Genomic DNA, 15,819 nt, shown 5'->3' with positions numbered 1-15,819 from the left:
ATGAATATCTTTGTGCCAGTTTCTTGGCTTCTTGTGTGTTTTCAGTCTCTCTTTGCAGAACATAAAGTTTAATTGGCTTTTAAATTGTGGTACTTGCTTGTATATGTTTAGTGTATGCATCCTGAGTTGGTTGAAGGAATGTAGCACTTTCATTTAACCGTGGATACAGAATTTTCTTTCGTGTTTTTAACTCCCTAGGTTGAATCAGCAGTCAGTCAGTGAAGCTGCACGGAGCAGCAGAAGTCCCCGCGGGAGCCGTTTCCCGCCGCTAGGATGAAGAAGAGCAGGAGCGTGATGGCGGTAACCGCAGATGACGTAAGTAGCGACAGCAGCAGTGGCCCCATTCCTGTTCCTGGCTCAGTCAATGAGCTACTCCACAGTTCCCCGCAAAGGCAGAGGAGGGTGTTTCGTACTGCCGCTGTGACTTCGTGTTTGGACGATCCGAACCCAGCACTCTGTGAAATGGACAACAGGAGTAATCCTCTTCTTGCCCTGTGTCGATGAGATGATTCATCTTTCCACACCATCCCGTCATCCACCAGGACCTTCCCACGCTCTAGTCATGAGTAGCAAACTCCTGACGGTCACTTCCCACGGCAGGGTCGTTAGCACTAAGAAGGGTATGTTTTGTACACACCCACTACACCTTGTGCTCACGAGTGTTCCTCAGACCAGCAGCACGAGCCTCTCATCAGTGACTATCAGGAATTCAGAGTTTCAGGTCACACCTGCTAGGCATACTGTTTAAAGATGATCCCAGAAAGAGATCCAGAAAGAGAAGCCTGACTCTAAGTCACTCGCAGTCTATAAACACACAGTCTTCACGGCTTTGGCTCTGGTCAGCTGATACTTTTACCTCCTTGCTTTACTGACCACTCCTTCGTTGGTCTTTCATTGCACAGTCCTTACTCAATTACTCTTTAAAATTGATATCAAATTATATATCGCCAATCAGATGTGCAAAGAGAAAGTACACAGGAAAGGAGAAAAATAAGTGACATCCTTTACTTCCTGTAAAAAGCCAGAGGAACAGGGAGTTTGCTGTGGTACTGTGACTCAGTTTACCTTTGAGTCCCTATTTCATAGATGGAAGGAAAGCCCATACAAGATTTTATTTCTAACTGGTGTAAACGTCATATCTTCAGGGATTGTCCAGTCTTTCAGATGTCTCTCCATTCTTACTCTTCTTTTAACCACAAGGAATGTGACAGGATAGGGAACTTGACATTCAGCTCTGTTATACCAGGAAGGGATGACAGTGTAGTGTGGCCTGGTCCTGTGCCGTCCTTTTCACCCACCCCTCCTGTGGGGGACTGCACCTCGTCTTGGGGCTTTGGCTCCCAGTCACGTACAGATTCACCGTTTGCATCCCATTTCTTACACTGGTGATGGGTGGTCGTGTTTAGATGGCCGTGCTCTGCTTAGAATGCCTACCGGGAAACTTCTGGAATGGAAAAAAAAATTTTTTTTTCTTAAAAAGAAGTTTGACGTTGGCCCTTAATACAATTTATATTACCATCCTGATTTATTTTTAGCATTTTGATTTGTTTTAAAGGTTAAAATGGAGCAGTGCTCATTACTGATAGACAAATCATTTGTAACAGTTACTTTCCATGTTTCAGTTGCGGAATGCCCAAAGCAACTTTAGGATGGAAAGATTCATTTTTGCTCATGGTCATGGTGGGCAAGATGGCATGGTGGTGGGAGTCTGAAGCAGCTGTCACATTGTATCCATAATCAGGGAATGGAGATGGAAGCTGGTGATTAGTTAGCTCCTCCCCGCCTCGGCCTTTTTATAGTCCAGGACTGCAACCCACAGAGTGAGTCTTCCTACTTTTAGCGTGGGTCTTCCTCCGTCATAGACATACCCAGAGGCTTGTTTGCTGAGTTATTCTTGATACCGTCAAGTTAATAATTATTAACCGTTGCAACTTTTTTTTTCTCTTTCTCATTGTATTTTTAGAGAAATAATCTTGATTATCCCTATGGGGATAGGGAATGGCATCACCTAAAAGAGGAGGAACTCCACTTGCAGAAATATGCAGAAACGAAACAGTTAGTCATTTATTACCAACCCCACCAAAACCACAGTGGGTAAATAGTACATAGGTTTTCTGTGTCCAGAGTGGCAGTCTTTAACCACCAGCCTGGATGGAGTGAGCTATAAACAAGCTAGATGTCAGATTGTGAATCTATCTACATATAAATATTAAGAATAAAAAATATTTTATATAAAATACACATTAAAATGGTAGCACTTTAGATATATTATATTAAACTATTTGTCAAAGACAACTTTTATTTCCTTTGATTCTTTAAAGATGACTCCCGGGAAATTTTAAATGACACATTTGAATTCCAAGCTGACCTTTCTGAAAGACAGTGCCAGACGAGTGAGCGAGCGCTTCCTTCTTCCACCCAGGCTCTCAGCCACACCGCACATCACCTTGTGCTTCCCAGTCTCTCCTGATTCACTGGAACAACAGAAACTTATGTTTTATGTACCATGCTCTTCAATTAAGCTTTTACCCTTACATCAGATGTAGTTTGTTGTATTTTAATTTATTTTAACTCATCAGCTTTTAATTAGACGATTTAAATATCCATTCAATACCACATATACACTATAAATACACATTGTATGTCAAATATGGATCTAGGTTCTGCAGAGAGATTCAGCATAAACAGTATAAGCTCTTGTTCACTTTGGCCTTACTTTTCAGAAGAAAGGTGGAAATAAGTTTATAAATCACAAAACTATCCCAGCTGTGGTATAGAGAAGTCAGCTTGGGGAGCAAAGAATGATTGTGTGTGTGTGAGCATTTACAGAAGGGCTATGTGAGAAGACGTGTAAGCAGTGGGGGAGTGGGCTGTAAAGATATTGGGGGAGAATTTCTGGTAAGGGGAGAACAGTAAGTGAGAAGATCTTATTTCAGGCAAGACACTCTGCTTGGGGCTATGGGAATACAAGGATGAATAACTACAGTTCTGTCTTTATACACTCAGAATGCACCAGACCTTCAACAGGTGACTAAAACTTGTGCGTGTATTCACGACTTTGTATTTGAAAATTGACTCATAGAGGTGAGATGCAATCATGTGTGATCTGAGAAGTGAGCATTGTAATTAATAATGGCTAAAGAGATTAAAGGGTAGGAAGGAGTTTCAGGTAACGGGAGGAGGGAAGACTGATAGGACTGAAGACTTAGAAGAACCTGTAACTATGTGTATATTGAAAAAAGAGGGAGAGATAATAACTTCATATATATGTATAAATTATATAAGACATACAGTTCAAAATGCATGTATGTATCTATATACTATGCATCCCCTTCCACACACACACACACACACACACACACACACACACACACCTATGTGTGTATTAGAACCAAAAGTCAAGCATCCACACTGACGCCCCAGTTACAATTTCGTGTTCCTAATCATGGACACCACGACATTTCAAAGAAAAGAAAACAATGAATGAGGGTGGCTGAGGTCTCCTCCAGACAGACTGTTCTTGTAATTGGTGATGACTGCTTACGATAAACCATATTTCTCAGAGGCACACTCTTTGTAACTGTCTCAAGGAACAGCATGACATTTAGCTTTGATGGGAGCGCTGAATGTCACTTGGTGCCTTTCATAACCTCCGTCTCTGATGTCACAAGGCTTGAAAACCTGGCTGGTGATAGAGAGAGAATCTGAATGGAAGCACAGCGTGTGTTCTGGGAAGACCTTGCCCCTCCTCTAGCCATGAGGGCCACTGGAGAGCTGAAAAGGCCAGCAGCACTCCAAACCTGATGGAGCAGATGGCAGACCAAACAGCAGCAACCGTGAGGCGTGGCTGAGGAAGCATTGCGCCCACCCTGGGCGTGTCAGGAGTCCTGACTTGATTTTGCAATGAGATGAAGACACTCAGTCAGCCCCATGCACTCTGCCCTGAAGACTTTGCCAGTTTAGATGCCTCCGGCTTTCCCCTTGTGGTAACTTTTGTAATTACACTGGCAAGACTAATGACTTTTAAACATTTATTCAGAAATACGAGGAGAATCCAAAAGCAGTTATTTCTTCAAGCATTATTCCTACATAAGGTGAACTTAGGAATGTGTGAATTTTGAAAAGAAATATAATGCTGTAATTACTAGAGATACCATTAAAATTATTATTCCTTCCTGCAAAGATAGTTGATTTATGAGTAGTATTGGAACTGGTCAGAATTATGATGGCTAAAAATAGTAAATTCAGGTACAAATCACAAGTCCATCAGTTGAAATAACTGAATTCAATTTTGAGGATGGTAATAATTTGGATAGATGAGCAATCTATAAATTATGAGTATAAATACAGACTTTGGGGCAATTATAAATAGCTCTGCATGTGATGATCTGAAAATAATACTGCTTTCAGCATTGCGTTTAGTTTCTGAAAAGCCGTTTCGTTACGTTCTTTTGTGGTGATGTGTCTTCATATTCACCAAGGGCTTCAGAAGCAGATTCTTGTAACTCAAAGACTGACTCAAAACTGCAAATTCTTAACTTGTTTGTAGTTATTGTGTGTCCTCATTTGCTTTTTATTGCTTTGATAAAGAGCATGACCACAAGCAAGTAGTGGAAGGCGAAGGCTGATTTGGCTCACATTCCCTGACCATAGTCCACTGTGAAGAGAAGTCCGGACAGGAGCCTGGAGGCAGGAGCTGAAGGAGAAGTCATGAAGGAACATTGCTCACTGAATTGCTCTCGATGCTTGATCATCTACTCTTTCATACAGCCCAGGACCGCCTGCCCAGAGGTGATACCACCCACAGTGGACAGGGACCTCTCCTGTAAATCATTAAGCAAGAAAAGACTGGAGGCTCGTCTTGCAGTGGAAGCATTTTTTTTTCCATTGAGGTTTTCTCTTCCCAAATGACCTTAGCTTGTGTCAAGTTGACCAAAAAAACTAATCATCACAACTGAGCCCTTGTCAACTTGACACACATATACACCACTATTAAACCATAACCTTTCTTTGTCTTCCCAAGATCTCATGTTAATGTCAATATCAAAATGTAGACCACATTCCAACTTTTAAAAGTTCCGTGGCCTTTAAAAAGTTCAGTCTCTTTAAAGAAATCCAAGGTCTCTCTAAAAGTCCAAAGTCTGTCAGCTGTGGGCGCCTATAAAATAAAATTTGAAAAGTTTTATATTTCCTGTTTCAAGAAGGGAAAACCAGAGCACTGCTGCAAGTCAATCAAAGCAAAGCCGGGACCCAGAATTGTAAATCAAGTCCTGTAACTCCGTGTCTGGCATCTGGTACTTCACTCCAGATCCTCCGGGCTCCCAAGGAACTGGCCACCTCCCCTTCCCCGGCTCTGCCATTCACAGCACATACAGCCGGTCTCACAGGCTCAGGCTGTCTCCATTCCATACCTTTGATGGTCATACCACAGTGGAAGCACCTCAACTATCCTGGGATCTCGGCTGCAACAGAGGGGGCACCACAGTGGGCCTCTCCTGCCCTCTTATAGCGCCAAGCCTCAGCTGCTCTCTAGGACTCCTTCAGTCATGAAGCTCTCACGCCACCCAAACCAGTAAATAGTGGAGAATCCTACACATTACCAAGTTCAACTGCCAGCACGAGATGCAGTCTTGGCTCTCTTGGGACAGTCTGGGTGCCGACCCTAAAGAAATACTACCCAGGAGATTTCAACTCAGTGATGCTGGTCTCTTCCCAATCACAGCTAACTGTTCACCTCGAGCAAACCAGCACCAATCATCCCCAAAAAACAAAGGTTTCATACTCATGGCTTATGTCTCTGATGATTCTTCAACCTGAGCTGACCATAAACCTCAGATGTTTAATACAAAATATCACATGAATAGCCCCGGGGGAGTGGCTGAGGGACCCTCAAACATCCCTCTGAAGCTTTGCAAGCCAGGCCTTCACCGCCTCCATCGCTTTCAGCAGTCCTACCTTCCAAGCTCCCACAGAGCAGTCTGTTAAGTTTTAAGAACGTTAAGAACTAATGACTTTTCTAGCCCAAAGTTCCGAACACTTCTACAATCCTCCCCAAACTACATTGTCTGGTCTGATCTGGTCTGGCCTAGCAATACCTCATGATCCTGGTACAAATTTCTATCCTAGCTTTCATTTAATTGCTGTAATAAAGAGCATAATCAAAAGCAACTTGGGGGGAAAAGGGGCTTTTCTAGCTTCCGCGTTCTGCTCACAGTCCTCTGTGAAGGGAAGTCAGGGCAGGAAATCAAGGTGGGAACCTGGAGCTGGGAACTGGGATCTGGGAAAGGCTGTTCCCTGGCTTGCTCCTGTGGTCCGTTCAACTTTCTTTCTTATACAACCGAGGACCACCAGCCCTGAGATGTCACTGCCCACAGTGGATCGGGGCATCAACCATTAGTTAGGAAAATGCTCTACAAACTTGCCCACAAGCCATTCTGACAGAGGTTCTTTCTTCCCAGAAGACCCAACCAGTGCTGAGTTGACAAAAACTCACCAGCACAGTGTGGAAGGTGTTTTCTGTGTGAGGTATGACTTTGCTATCCGTCCCTGGGGAAGGCATCAAGAATCCATTTAGTCTGTTTACTGCTGTCACACCTGGTTGGTAGTGTTTACTTTTCCTAAAAGAGAAGAATACTCTACACTTAATCAGAAAGCCCTGGTGTCTGGCAATGTAAAGAAATGGTGTCTTCGTTTCTTTACTTTGGACCAGTGTTTCTCATGTATAGTTGACGCCTTGCCTTCTAGAAGACTGTGATTTTCTTGGCATACATATTTGTTGCTGGACTTATGATTTCCAGCCCTCAGTTTGTTCTGATATCTTCACCTTTAATCTTCACTAGGATTTTGTATATTCCGTCTCTTTTAAGTATTTTAAGAAATATATATGCCAAGTTTTCTCTCTGTTTCTAATTTCTTTTTCTCTCTCACACACACCATCCCCAGGATGTAGAAATTACTAGAGCTACAATGTACGCAGCAAATTATTAAGCATTAAACCTCCTGATATATTGTAGGGCATTTCACACTCTGGAAGATTCTAGATTGGGTCATTTTCCTGTCACCAAGTAGCACTTATGCTAAATTTTAAATAAATGGTATTTCAAAATTATGTGTCAACTATAAGAGAAAAGATAATATTCCATTTCTAGGTAAAAAAAGAGTGGCGCTCCTGAAAATTGCCACATCTTTTCTTTCCCAGATTTGCCATCAGAATATGGCTTTATCTGTTGGATCTGATGCCATAGGCCTGAAACCTCAAACACGTAGGGGGACTGGGGCAGGATGGACACGTTCAAGGCCAGCCAGGGCTGTGCGCTGAGTTCAAGAGCAGCCTTATCTCAAATAAAAAGTAGTAAGCCATTGAGGAGGCTGGAGATACTGCCCATTTGTTTAGAGTGCTTGCTCCTCTTTCAGAGAGCTCGTGTTTGGTTCCAGGAACACATATCAGGGCTTCTCCCAGTCACCTGGAACTTGGAACTCCAGGGGATCCAATGTCCTCATCTGACCTCTTCCGGCACTCCTCAGCAGACACATACGCATCAGTAAAAATATATATTTTAAAAGGAGATATTGGGGAGATGGCATCGTGGTAGAGCACTTGCCTAGCATATCTGAGACCACAAGGTAACTTTCTGAACCAAGAGAATAATCAAGAACATGGTCTTGTACAGACATGTAAATGTTAACCAACAGAGCAGACAGAGTGTGGGATGTGAGATACCACGCCTTGCTACTAAGGAAACCTTCTTAGGTAGCACGGCGCGAGACTGGGATAATGTGAACCACATATTTGTTGAAATTCCAGGTAATAGTTCTGTGTGAACAGTGTTTTCAGCTGAGCAGCCTTGGCCTGATGACAGGCTCTTTGTTAGAATAGTAAAAGTTCCAGCTCTTGCTGGTTGATCGGCGTGGCTATCGCTAGGTGGCAACACGGTTAGTGTTTGGACGGAAGAGAACAATGTGCCAGGCAGACCCTCATTGGGGATTTCCATTCCCAGTGGTACCAGGAGCCATAGTTACACAAAGGAATGGCAGGGGTGAGAGATTCTTCCTTGCTATCATAATGCTTTGTCCTGTCACCTGTACGCCATTCATGCCGGCATTCGGCATGGACTTGAAGAAGGCTCCTCAGGGTTGGATACTGCGTATCTTCTGTCCGAACTCTTGCCTAATTCAGTAGTAACAAAACAGCAACATTGGCAGCCATGAGGTTTGTATGTAGGAACAGGGACAACCAGCAGACTCTAAATACCAACACTCTGATATCCTAACACAGAAAACATTTTTTTCTTTAAAACACTGAGTAAGTAATTCCATATTGGTTTGCAGTTTATAGCATATAACAGAATTGTAAACTGATTTCTAAATTCTATTATTAATTTATCAATTTTTTTAAGAAAAAGAGAGTGAGAGAAATAAGAAAGAAACCTTCCAATCCATACACTACTCCTGGTAAATGTTACCTTTGAATCTAAAGAAGTCTAAGAATGTACAACTGATAGGTTTGTCCGGAGAGGTAGAAACCAGCCACTCCCCACCCCCACCCATCTTGCTTCTCTCTTAGACTCCTGAGGGTCGATTGCAGACTCTGATTGTAAGATAATGAATCAGGGCATCCTCACTGACAGCTGGATCATGTAGGCTCTCATTTAACTCTGTCCTGTAGACATTTGAGTTTCACCCCGTTTCTTGTCTTCTTTCTCTTTGTTTCCTCCAGAATGGTAAGGAATATTTTGAATGTAGCTTGAGTAAATCCTACAGCTCTTCCAGCTACACCCTTGGAATTGACCTCTGGAGAGGCCGAAGGTGCTGCTCGGGAAGCTTACAGCTGCCACCGTTGTCGCAGAGACAGAGTGAGAGGGCAAGGACCCCTGAGGGGGATGGCATTTGCAGGCCAACCACTCTACCTTTGACGACGCTTCCCAGCATCGCTATAACAACAGTGAGCCAGGAGTGGTGAGTAGCCTCAAAAGCCAATGGCAATTCTAAATCTTATTTTCCAATTATTTCAAATACAATTGTGTTGTTAAAACAGCAGTCAGTGTCTGTGGAAACACAAGGTTGTTGACTTCTTGCGCTACAGGCTAAGAAAAAAACTCTTAAAGGATGGCAAGAGTATCTGCTTCTTAAGATGGGAAGGAGCAGGCCTTACATAGAGCCCATCAAGGAGAGAATGGGATGCATTTGCAACACCATTGAGCATACAGCAAAGTGAACAGCCTATGATCTATTTGTTTCACTAAAATCTGTTTAGTGTGTATTGATACTTTTTCATTCAGAAGAGAAGACTGTATCCTTGAATGCTACTTTTGGATAGTTCTTAAATGTTTCTGTTGCTCTGATATGCCTTTAGCTTTTAAAATTATAATACCACTTTACAAATCTCTGGATTTATTTTGATATAAAACACCCCATTATAAGTCAAAGTAGGAATGAGAGCTGTATTGTGAGAGCTGGGGTGAAGTCTCAGTGGGTAAAGTGCTTGCGTCTCAAGCTTGGGGACTTGAGTTTGATCCCCAGGATTCACATAAAAATGCTGAGTGTGTTGGTATGCTCTTATAATCCAGCCCTGAGCCTGGCAGAGGACAGTCAGCCTAACCTACTTGGTGAGCTACAGACCAATGAGAAACTCTTTCCTCACACCAGTTGAAAAATATCCCAAGGATGACATTAGACATTGTCCTCTGGCCCCCATGGGCACTCCATATGTGTGTACCTGCATACACATGAGCACACACAGACACATACACACACATACACTTGTACACACCTGCATGCATTAAAAGAGAATTGTGTAGAGAGGCTGTTTTACACTATTTGTGAAAGAAACTTGTGTCGACATGGTAACTAAGAAAATAGAATCAGAACTCTGGGAAAATCTCTGCCATGAGTTCACTTCAGATGTATGTTCTAGCATGTACTTAATCATTAATTTCTTATTTCAAGTATTTTCCATTAATGGATTGCTTGTATAAAATGGAGAGTTTCATTAAAATAAAAAACATATTCCAACTTACATATTTTAAAATTATAATAATGTACTACTTTAAAACCCAGTTTAAAATAATTTATTACAGAGAAAGACTGAGTACAACACATTATTGCATGACATCGTTCTAATAAATCATTAAATTCTGTGACTTCTTATGGCATACCTATGTCCTCACTGCCTGCCGAGCTCTGCCTATGAAGGACATCTTTAGTCTGTGCTTCATCTACTGAAAATTAGACTCTTGAAGCTTCAGGTGTCATAGCTGGCAGTGTGAAAGGGTTAGCAGACAATCTGTGTGTGGCAGAGGACACTCTGGCATAGCAAGAAAGGTGGGGTTAATTTGTAGAATCACCCGGTTCCTTCTCCTCCTCACCTGAGTTCACATCCTAGTCCTCGCTGTGATAGCTGTTCACTCAGAACTACAGGGGACACGAATCCCCACAGTTTTCTTATCCACACAACTCAGATGCTAATTGTGTTTGTGTTTCTCCAGATTTAGAATCTTGAAGCTCTTGAGATTTGCTTTCCAGCACTTTGACAGGCTGTACTTATTCTTAACTACTAAAATGCTTCCACATCAGTTAACAAGGATGCATTTCCTGAGCTAGCCTATTTCCCTTTATCATTCTAGAGTCTTCCTCAGAAGTCCACCGAGGTCATCCACCCCCAGGTGATGACCGGCAGTGGTGAGTTATGGTCTGTGTCTAACATTTAGCAGTTTGAGTAACAGAATGAACAAAATGTACTGTGTAAAATGTGTTTAACTCAGGAAATTTAAACAGCTGTAGAACTGCCTTTTTCTGAGAAGTATCAAAGTTTGACTCTTAGTTTGGAGAATGCTTACACTCTGTCTCCGAGTTCAACAGTTTTTTGCAACAACAAAAAGATATAACACATACCTCATAGGTTATGGAAAAGATTAAATTGGTTACTCAATATAAGAGATTTAGCATAGGAGAAAGAATTTATTAGGTAGTCAGCAAAGCTTAGCTTCTTTCCTCTTGATCATTATTAGTCAATAAAACCTTTTGAAAAATAGAAACCAAATGTTGTTTGAATGTGTAATGGTCCCTGCAGACTGATGTTGGAGCACTCGGTCCCAAGTTGGTAATTCTATGTAGGAAGGCTGTGGAATCTTTGGGATTACACCCTTGCTGGGGGACGTGGGTGACTCAGCTTGGGCCCTGATGATTTGCAGCCCAGTGTCTCTTCTTATGCATTATGTGCTTCCCAACTGCAGACAATGCACTGTGACGAGGTGTCTCAGGATTCTGCCACCACACCTTCCCAGTCCCATGATGAACTACAGTTTTTTTTTTTCACTGTAAAAGAACACACCCTTCCTCCCTTACATGATTTCTTTTTAAATATCTGGTCACAATAATGGAACAAGTAACTAGTGGAGAAAATCGGTATCAAGAATTTGGGTTGTTGCTGTGGCAACCCTGACCACTTGATGCTCAGGCCTTTGAAACAGGTTTGCAGACTGAATGTTGAAGAACTTAGAACTACGGCTAGTGAAACCCTAGAACACTGTAAGCAGAGCTTAGTGGGTCGTTCTATTAGGATTCAGAGGACCTAGATAGTTGCAGACAGCGAAGGTCCATCTCATGAGGTTTCAGAGGGAAACTGACCCTACAGGGAAATGGGAAGTGGATGATAAGGTTATTAAATCCTATTAAATTCTGGCAAAGAATCTGGCTGTGCTTTGAGAACTTGAGTGAGGCTAAACTCAAAAATAATGGACTTTATATAGGGCTGAGGCACCATGGGCTTTCTCTGTCTACTTTGGTATGTCCACTGGTGGTGTCCTTGCTCAGCTCACTTTGGAGCAGCCATGTTGGTGAGATGATATAGGTGTTGATTCTCACAAAGAACTAAAGACACCCAGGGAAAGCTTGGAGCAGGAGACATGCTCTTCCCAGGGAAGATCACACCAGTTTGTTGTCGAATACCAGATAGTCAGTCCTGAAGACAGACATGCAGGAATATATATCTATATACACAAACATATATGCATGCAATAATAATTAATGAAAGAAGAGGCCACAAATTTGAAGGAGAGTGGGGAAGGGTATACTGCAAGGTTTGTTTGGAGAGGGGAAAGGAAGGGGAGAAATGTTGTAATTATACTATACACTCAGAAATAAAAGATAAGTAAGAGAAAATAATGGCCTAATAAGTTCAATGTAGGACTGATGACCTTTCAAGATAGGATGATATTCAGGTTGTGTGAAAGTTACTGTTGATGGCTCTTCTGGTCTACAGATAACTAAAGCAACAAATGGGGCACAGAGATGTTTAAATGTGCCTCTCTGTAAGGCAAGATATGAATTTAAAGTTGTAGACATGATAACTGAGAAAGCAGATGTAATTGTTAAAGAGATTAAAACCATCTTTTAAAGAAATAATGTTTTTTATACTAGGGCAATAGTAGGAAATATGCCTTGAAGGCAAGACCCTACCCACCAAAGGCTCCAACCAGCGAAAATGCAATTTCAATTAAAAAGAAAGAGACTGAACTGAGGGTGTAATTATAGGGGGTCCTTGCTTAAAACCAGCCAACCAGAAAAGCGTTTCCCCAGTGTAAACATACAGAAGCCACCATAACTATTGTACAAGGAAGCCAAGCCCCATCTGGAGCTGGCAGCAGAACTTGGCAGTATTGTTCATATGGTACTTGCTTGGAAGGCATTAAAGAGGCAAGATTGAAGGGATCTTGGAGTCCTGTACCAAACTTCCAGAAGTCCCATGAATCCAGGAAATATGCAGTGGGGCCAGAGCCTTTGCGAGGACGCCCTGAAAGGCCAGTATACAGGCTGTGAAGTGAGTCCTAAGTTGCAATGGAAAGTCTAGGATGTGGAGACACCAATCATGCTCCACCTATTGAATCTGCAGGTAGGGAGTGGAGCTGGCCCAAGGTTATGTTTATTGTAAACAGTGCTAGTTGGGGTGGGGGATGGGCAAGGCTACTCAAGTGCTTTGAAACTGAGATGATCCAATAAGAGTGCCAAGTGCCCAGTACTGCAGGAAATAACACTTCTCTTTATGGATCTTGGCCTTACTTGGTTCAATCTTTCCTTATTATGACCTCATTCTTTCCTTTTGAAATTATGATGTTGGAAGTATATAACTTCATTTTTTTTATTTTACAGAAGCTCACAGTTAAGGGATTTGTCTTAGTTAAGTTTTCTATTGTTGTAATAAAACACCGCGACCATAAGCAGTCTGGAGAGGAAAGGGTTTGTTTCAGCTTACCGCTCTACATCACAGTCCATTAGTGAGTGAAGAAAGAGCAGGAAATCACAAAGGCAGGAGCTGATGCAGAGGCCATGGAGGTGTGATGCTTACTGGCTTGTTCATTCCACGTTCTTAGAGTACCCAAGACTACTTACCCTAGGGTGGCACTACCCACAGTGAGCTGGACCTTCTCACGTTGGTCACCCATCAAGAGAACTGTACCACAGGCTCACCCACAAGCCAATATGGTGGGAACGTTTTCACAGTTTCTAGCTTGTGTCAAGCTTACATAAAATTAGCCAGGGTAGGGTTGCTTTGACTCTCAGAGGAGATGGCTTTTGAACAATATTGGAGCTGTTAAAGACTATAGAACCTTAGAAATTGGAATAAATGCATTTTGCGTCATGAAATAACCATGAGCCTATGGGTCCAAGGGCAGAATGCTCTAGTCTGAATGTGAAATGTACCCCTCTTGTACGTCTGAACACTTGGCCCCCATTTGGGAAAATTGTGTAGCATCTGGGAAGTGTAGATTTGCCTGGAGGAAATGGGTCACTAGACCAGGCACTGGAGTTTTGTGTGATCCCACTTTCCATTCAGTCTGAGCTCCCTGACTGCAGACGCAATGTGATCAGCCAGCCATCTCTGCTTCCTGCCTACCGTCCTGCCTTCTCTGCCCCTTCCTAAAACAGCTACAATAGGCCATCCATTCTTTAGCTGCTTCTTGTTAAGTATTCATTCACAGAAATGAAAAAGTAACTAATACACCATGTCTCAACTATCAGTAGTTAGTTTATGCTAGAGTCAGTGGTACAGAGAGAAGTGGATCTGGAAATTATACACCGTATCCCATAGTCACCTAATACATTTTACTAATTTATTTATAACATGCCTATTTTCTTTTAATTAACTATATTCTTACAAAATACAAGAAAATTCAATCATTAGCTCTAAATTTACTTTTAAATATAAGCAAATGTAAGCTTTTGCATATGTAGTAGTTCAGCTGTATTCGACCCCTATTATCTCATTGGAGAGTGCACTGTTAGGAGGTGTGGCTTTTTTGGAGTAGGTGTGGCTTTGTTGGAGGAAATGAAATGTGTCGCTATGGGGGCGGGGTTTGAGTTTTTTTTATGCTCAGGATACTGTCCAGTGAGTCAGTCAACTTCCTGCTGCCTTTTGATCAAGATGTAGCCAGTTCCCTGTCTGCCTGCATGCCATGTTCCCTGCCATGATGACAATGGACTAAACCTCGGAAACTGTAAGTTAGTGGCTCAATTAAGTGGCTCATTTATAAAAGTTGTCGTGGTTGTAGTGTCTCTTCACAGCAGTAAGAACCTACCTAGGGCAACATGCATTCTTTGAAAATGAGTCTGCTGTGATATTGGTAGTTGAAGACTGCTGGGATCGCTGTAGACCACTTTGAATGTTTTACTACAAGTGAGTCAATAGGGCTCCAGCTAGCTGGCGCCATTGCCACTGACTTGATGGAAGTTCATGGGTATCCTTTACCCACTAGGTCCCAATGGCACTGGGTAGGCCTGTGGTTTCTTCTCCCTGCCCAGGTCAAGTGGTGCCAGGCAGGTGGGTGGGCCCTGGGAGAGCTGCCCCGCCCATCTCACAGGAGAACTGCTCCCTTATACTTGGGAAAGCTGGCCCACCCCTCACCATGGGCAGGGTAGACCTGGCTCCTTCCTTCACCTGAGGGGGCGGACCCACAGGCCCAAACTGACCAATTCAGCTGCCACCCAGACACACAGCCAGGGCTTTGCGTTGGCATTCCCCAACACCTACCCCATCTACGACCTAGTGAAGAGACTGGTCCTGTGGAACCTTAGCCACAGACTCTCCATGACTTGGGACAACAGCAGGATATCTGAGGAAGAATTTCAGTGAGGGTCCAGTATTGATGGTGTACCAAAAGCCAGAGGCCTTGAACCTGATCCAAAACACATTACACAATGAAGTTTGCAGGCAGAACGGTTGGCATAAAAGGGTCTACTACATGACACACTGAAACTTCCGGTGCCACCGAGATGAATGAAGAGCTGATGCAGAGGTGGGAAAGATGGAGGAGTGAGTGTTGTGTTGTTATTGTTGTTTGTCTATTGATTAATATTTTATATGTATTTTCTTTTAATTTTTGGGGATTTTTATTTTAAAATTTTCCTTCGGGGACAGCACTACAAGGGTGAAAAGCAGATAGGAGGGATGGAGACATGAGTGGGATTGGGGTGCATGATGTGAAATTCCCAAATCATCAAAAAAAAAATACGTTAAAAACATAAAGTTTACTGGGTAAGGAAGTACGCCTCGGACCGTGTGTGAGAAACAATTGTACGTACCTCTCAGAGTGCTGAGAATACGGCATTAATCCCATGTCTAAACCAACTGTCAGCTAGTATTTGTTGTAAAGTGCCAGACAGTAAATATTTTCAGTGTTGTGAGCTTCAAGGTCTGTCACAACTATTCAACACTGCTGCTGTGTTGTCAAAGTAGCCGTAGACAACGGAGTGTAAACAAGCAAGTGTCACCGTGTTCCAGTAAAGCTGTGTTTACAGAAATAGGCAGTAGTATAGATCAGCTTG

General features: G+C 42.6%; 1 protein-coding gene across 1 annotated transcript in view; it reads left to right on the top strand.

The window, feature by feature from the left end:
- Positions 1-273: 273 nt before the first annotated feature.
- The window catches only part of Pde4b (phosphodiesterase 4B), a 429,840-nt gene continuing 414,294 nt past the window's right edge, over positions 274-15,819 (top strand). The window contains exons 1-2 of the mRNA XM_038333480.1: positions 274-315; positions 8,717-8,955. Of these exons, the coding sequence (XP_038189408.1) occupies positions 274-315; positions 8,717-8,955 (281 nt within the window). The remainder of the gene's footprint in view (positions 316-8,716; positions 8,956-15,819) is intronic.

Source organism: Arvicola amphibius, chromosome 6 (genome assembly GCF_903992535.2).
Source record: "Arvicola amphibius chromosome 6, mArvAmp1.2, whole genome shotgun sequence".
Lineage (NCBI taxonomy): Eukaryota > Metazoa > Chordata > Mammalia > Rodentia > Cricetidae > Arvicola > Arvicola amphibius.
Note: the sequence above shows the minus strand (reverse complement) of the source record. Positions and strands in the feature narration are given on the sequence as shown.